This window comes from Salpingoeca rosetta (genome assembly GCF_000188695.1).
Source record: "Salpingoeca rosetta unplaced genomic scaffold supercont1.13, whole genome shotgun sequence".
Classification (NCBI taxonomy): Eukaryota; class Choanoflagellata; order Craspedida; family Salpingoecidae; genus Salpingoeca; species Salpingoeca rosetta.
Window position 1 is genome coordinate 1,331,164 of NW_004754921.1, and position 5,471 is coordinate 1,336,634.

The 5,471-nt window shown below is 52.7% G+C and overlaps 2 protein-coding genes across 2 annotated transcripts in view; one reads left to right on the forward strand and one right to left on the reverse strand.

Moving 5' to 3' along the window:
- The window catches only part of PTSG_05722 (TK/RTKC protein kinase), a 14,207-nt gene extending 9,735 nt beyond the window's left edge, over window positions 1-4,472 (forward strand). Inside the window, exons 23-33 of the mRNA XM_004993530.1 lie at window positions 72-143; window positions 369-451; window positions 718-815; window positions 1,014-1,132; window positions 1,354-1,392; window positions 1,632-1,693; window positions 1,981-2,003; window positions 2,188-2,249; window positions 2,480-2,638; window positions 2,979-3,074; window positions 3,296-4,472. Of these exons, the coding sequence (XP_004993587.1) occupies window positions 72-143; window positions 369-451; window positions 718-815; window positions 1,014-1,132; window positions 1,354-1,392; window positions 1,632-1,693; window positions 1,981-2,003; window positions 2,188-2,249; window positions 2,480-2,638; window positions 2,979-3,074; window positions 3,296-4,012 (1,530 nt within the window). The 3' untranslated portion in view covers window positions 4,013-4,472. The remainder of the gene's footprint in view (window positions 1-71; window positions 144-368; window positions 452-717; window positions 816-1,013; window positions 1,133-1,353; window positions 1,393-1,631; window positions 1,694-1,980; window positions 2,004-2,187; window positions 2,250-2,479; window positions 2,639-2,978; window positions 3,075-3,295) is intronic.
- A 699-nt stretch (window positions 4,473-5,171) lies between these two features.
- Window positions 5,172-5,471, reverse strand: part of PTSG_05723 (uncharacterized protein) — a gene marked incomplete at both ends in the record, with an annotated part of 8,460 nt that continues 8,160 nt past the window's right edge. Inside the window, one exon of the mRNA XM_004993531.1 lies at window positions 5,172-5,213. Coding sequence (XP_004993588.1) covers window positions 5,172-5,213 — 42 coding nt within the window. The remainder of the gene's footprint in view (window positions 5,214-5,471) is intronic.

The window sequence follows — 5,471 nt, forward strand, 5'->3', positions numbered from 1 at the left end:
GGCTATGACGTGGCTTAAGACCTCTCCTCATTGCGACATATGTGTTTCCCATGCTGGGCCAACGTATGCAGGTGTTCCGGTCTGCGCCTGACAGGGACGCGGAGGCGGCAAAGAACGCTCTCTTGGCCGAAGCCCTCATCATGGTGAGCGAGCAACAATTTGCACTCGTTGTTCTGGTTTCGGCACAAGTTGGTTTCCAGAGCTCACTGAATGCAGTGTCCTTCTTCTGATGAGTCGCCGTGGATGCACATGAGACAAGGCTGACGAAGCCGAATCACAATGCTTCCGCCCTCTCCCTCTTCACAATACCTCCCCTCTCTCACGTTCGCCTCTGTTGTGCGGCCTTGCTTGCGCACTGCTCTCTACAGGCCCAGTTTGAGCACGAAAATGTCATGGCAATTGTTGGCGTCGTGACCCGCTCTGAACCCGTCATGGTCGTGCTGGCTTACTGGTCAGATGTATGATTTGCTTGCTCGCTGGGCCTGGTTCATTATCCTGCGTTATTGGTGTGTGCTTTGTGCATGATTTGTACGTGGCATGAAGTCACGCTTACGTCCAAGCACGTCGTTGTGCATGTGTGGGCACCGCTGCCTCGCTCAAACTGACAAACACACACACACACACACACATCTCTGCACGCACGTGCCGCCATGCACACGTGCATGCACGGTTGCATTCATGTCACGATTACCGCGGCATTTTTGACACCACAAACAGCGAGCACGGGTCGCTCGAGAGCTTCTTGAAGAAGCGCCAAGGCTTTGACCGCCTCATCATGGCATCCAGATTCCACATTGCATGGGAAATTGCAAAAGGTATGTGTATGTGTGCGTGCGTGCGTGTGTGTGTGCGTGTGTGTGCGTGTGTGTGTCGTGGATTGTGCCACGATTGCCGATGTATCCTAAGACCCGCGTGTTTGCCGAAGACATCATATGACCTGGTTCTACTCATGCATGTCAAACTCACGCCACGTCAACGCGCTCTCGTCCTGCACACCAACTCCACTGCCACAGGTGCTGAGTATCTGATTAGCAAAGGGTTTGTGCATCGGGATCTTGCGGCGCGAAACGTGCTGGTGTCGAGCAACTACACCTGCTGCATATCCGACTTTGGCCTGGCACGGCAAATGGAGGTGTGTGCTGCTCGTGGGCAAGGCTGGGGTGTTGAGTGGTTGAAGGGCTGTGCTTGGGGCACTGACTTGTCATGGCTTCTTTGGGTGCAAGTGTGTTTATTTGTGGCGCGTGGTTCTGCTGCACGGGGCGTATGTCGCCTGGTCCCGTATCAGACTTGCACATTTGCTGATGCGTGCTGTTGCACATCTGCGCCTTGCTTGTGATACTGTGTCAACTCCAGTCGGCGCGCTATGTGGCGAAGGATGATATGAAGCGGCCGGTATGTACTCAAAGAGGGCATGCATGTGTGTGTGTGTATGTGTAAGGGTGTGTGGGTGTGGGTGGGGGTGTGGGTGGGGGTGTGGGTGGGGGTGTGGGGGTGTGGGGGTGTGGGTGTGTGGAAGACAGAAACCGCTCGGATTGTGCACGAAACACAGGCACATCAGAGGCCGCATTCACCAATTCACCCGCTGCATGTTCGCGCATGTGCTGACGTGTGTGTGTGTGTACTCTCGTCAGGTCCGATGGCTGGCGCCCGAAGCAATGGCAGAGCACGTGTACTCTGAGGCATCTGACGTGTGGTGAGTGAGCAAGGCGTGTGCAATGTTGGTTGACAAGACACAGCCAGGCAAATGTTGTTTGTTCATGGCAACCAGCAGGGCTGCGTATCCTTGAATACACGCACGCGCACATGCACATGCACATGCATATACACATGCACAGGCACATGTACGTACACATGCACATGCACATGTACGTACACATGCACATGCACATGTACATATACATCCCAACACATTGCTCGATCCTAGCCCCAAGCCTCATCCACTTCTCAACAAAACGTGTGGCCATCCGGGGTGCAATGCAGGGCGTTTGGTATCCTGCTGTACGGTGCGTTGAGGACGATGTCGTGCTCGCCAGTATATTGCTGACTGCATGTGATTGTGAGAGATCATGTGTTTGAGTTTCTCGAACGCCTGCTGCAAGCAGGAACAATCTGATCTTCCTTGTCGTGCTAACGTATGAACTCACTGCAATGGTCTTCGATGATTTTTGCATGTGTTGACGGCACCAGAGATCTTCACTGACGCAGACCTGCCCTACAAAGGGATGACGCTGGCGGAAGTCATCGAATATGTACGTGGCGCCGGCAAGGGTGCGAGAGTCGAATGCTCCATCAGGCGTGTACGTGAATGTGTGCACGTTCATTTCTTGGTTGACCCTCATCAAACGCACACACGCACACAACGCTCAATCACACAATCACACAATCACACAATCACACAACCACACGCGCATAGAATCACACATACTCACATACACAAACATGCTTCGCCGACGCCACACATTCCCCTCGTGCCTGACAGGTGCGCAAGGGCGGCAAGCTTGCCCGCCCGCCGGTCCTGACTGCGCAGCGGTATGCGCAGTTGATGCGCCCCTGCTTTGAGCTCAAGCCCGAGGATCGGCCGACGTTTGCCACGCTCGTGCAACTCCTGGACAGTTGTCGTCGTGAGGAGCTCGACTTTGTCAGTGATGTTGCGGAGCGAGCATGCCTGTCTTATAATGTTTGCGTGCGCTTGTATTCGTGTGCGCTTGTGTGCCTTTGTATACATGTGTGTGTTCGTATTTGTGTGAGGTTGTATGCCTTTGCGCCTGTGTGTCTGTCTGTGTGTCTGTCTGTGTGTGTGTGTGTCTGTCTATCTATCTGTGTATGTGTGTGTGTGTGTGTGTGTCCGTCTGTGTGCTTGGCCTACGACTCAAGGCTGCAACCTCTTCTCAACGTTTGCAGCCTTAGTTTTGTGTGCAACTAACTTCATCCGCCACCGCCGCCACCGCCGCCACCACCACTTGTCCCGACTGCTGTAGATGGAAGAGACACTGCAAGGCGAAGATGCGCCATCGAGCGTATCCAAACTGGATAACATCCACACCATCGAGGCTCGCTACACCAACAACAAAGATGTGAGTTGGCTCGCAACTGCTGCAAGGTGGATGTGGAAACTGTGTGTTCTTGCAGCTGCTAGCTGCTGGCTTCCACCTCGCATGAAACGAAACAACTGTTGCTACATTTGTGCTGGAATGTATCACCATCATCGACATTCGCACGTCAAAAACACGCACCCGCACACACATACACACACACACACACTTCCGACTCAACTGCTTGTGGTCTGTTATGCCAGAAATACCGCGGGTCGACGATGGGCCTGACCTCCGACGAGGCTGCGTCGAGCTCCCCGCTCCTCAGGAAGCCAGAATCCTCTGCCAGTCTGCACGAGTACATGGACCTGGCCAAGGTGTCTGAGGTGACATCGGCTTCGCTCAGCACCAAGCCGTCGTCCCTGAGCCTGGGCAGGCTGATGATGGCGGAGCGGGAGAAGAGGGGCGCGTTGACATCTAGTTTCAGCGGCAGCCGCAATAGCCTGATGAGTAACGCCAGCAGCTCCATTGCAAGGCGGGGCCTGCTTTCCTCTGCGCTGGGCAAAACGGCGAGCTCGAGCACGATTGACCAGTACATGAACACGACGGGGCCCAAAGCGCCGCCGCGGCCATCTGAGCATTACCTGAACGATGCGCACATGGCCGCCAGCGTCGCCTCGTCGACCCGAAACGCATCCGAGTACGTGGACTCGCTCAACTTTGTGGAGGCCGTGCACCACCACCGGCGACAGAAGTCTGACGAGATCGACGAGACTTTGTTTGCGAGTGAATACGACAACCTCGGACAGGAACAGCCAGAGGACGATGACAGTGCAGGGGCTGAGAACGGCACCGATGCTGCAAGCAGCGCTTCCAGTCTTGGCGGAGCTGACAAGGGCCAAGCGCACAACGTTGTACCGCAGCCTGAACCACAACAGCAAGCCACAAGGCCAACCAATGACCAGTACATCGAGTTGTAATCACGTGTTGCTACTGCACTGCTGTCTTCGCTGCTTGAGCCGACCGCGCCACGGTCCATGTCAATTCGCGTTTGCTCCCATTCCTAGCAACGCACCTTGTTCTTTTTGTTGTACATCGCTGTTGCTTGTACGTGGCAGCCTTGTGTGGTTTGGCTCGTTGCATCGTCGACCATCGCATCCTGGGCTTCTGTTTATGTTTCGCCGTATGTGTGTGAGATTCAGGTTTTCTTCATCATTGGTTCACTACGCTCGACGGTCATGTCTCATGTAACTCTACTACTATCTATCTCTGTGTTGTTGCCCTTGTATGCGCTGCGGTTGCTTGGTTTTACCCAGTGCTTATGGTTGTCCATCAAAATACAGTGGAATCGGTGTGAAAACCTGTGCCTGCGGCTCATGCACACACGATTGAGTGGCTGCCCTGGGTGAGAGCATTTCTTTTGACTCAACAACAAGAGCCTGTGCGTGTCTGTGTGTTTGTGCACGTGTGTGCGCGCGTGCTTGCATGTGTGCTTGATGTGCAAAGATACAAGTTTGGTGTGCTTGTGAGTAGTAAGTGTGTGTGAGAGTGTGTGCGTGTGTGAGTGTGTGCGTGTGTGAGTGTGTGAGTGTGTGAGTGTGTGAGTGTGTGAGTGTGTGAGTGTGTGGGTGTGTGAGTGTGTGGGTGTGTGGGTGTGTAACGTGGGTGTAGGCGAGTCTCGGTTGGCTTGGGCGCAAGACTAAAGCGACACAACGTTATCTTTACTGACCAATCTCCCTGCTCACGTGCCCCTACTTGTCCACAGAAACCACAGAACCTTTTGGCTTGTTTTATTTATGAGAGAGTCAAGAACCAGGTGCGTTCGTGTAGGCATGCATAACAAAACAAAATAGGAATGACCAGCAAGGAACATACCAAGATCGAGAATTGAGACCGTAATTTCAAATCATGCAGCGACTCCAATATGACACATGCAAGAAACAGATCAGAAAGACAGGGTTCCTTTCGGGAAGACACACTTTCAGCGATACATGAATGAAGACGTGACGCGAATCTCAACAGCAGGACAAGAACAGATCGTGTACGTATGGATGCATTCAACTCCTGGACGTGTAAAATCATGCTGTACCACCTTATGAAACACCGATCAGCGAGAACCGTTTCCCGTTGCAACCACAACTAGACCTCCGGCTCTGCACTCCAATGCTTTGGCTGCTGCTGCTGTTGTTGTTGTTGTTGTTGTTGTTGTTGTTGTTGTTGTTGTTGTTGTTGTTGTTGTTGTTGTTGTTGTTGTTGTTGTTGTTGTTGTTGTTGTTGTTGTTGTTGTTGTTGTTGTTGTTGTTGTTGTTGTTGTTGTTGTTGTTGTTGTTGTTGTTGTTGTTGTTGTTGTTGAGACAACGTTATGTTGTTTTGATGTTGGTAGAAAAACTAGAGAAACAAAAACACAAACCACAGTACCTACTTTCTCTACGGACGCAC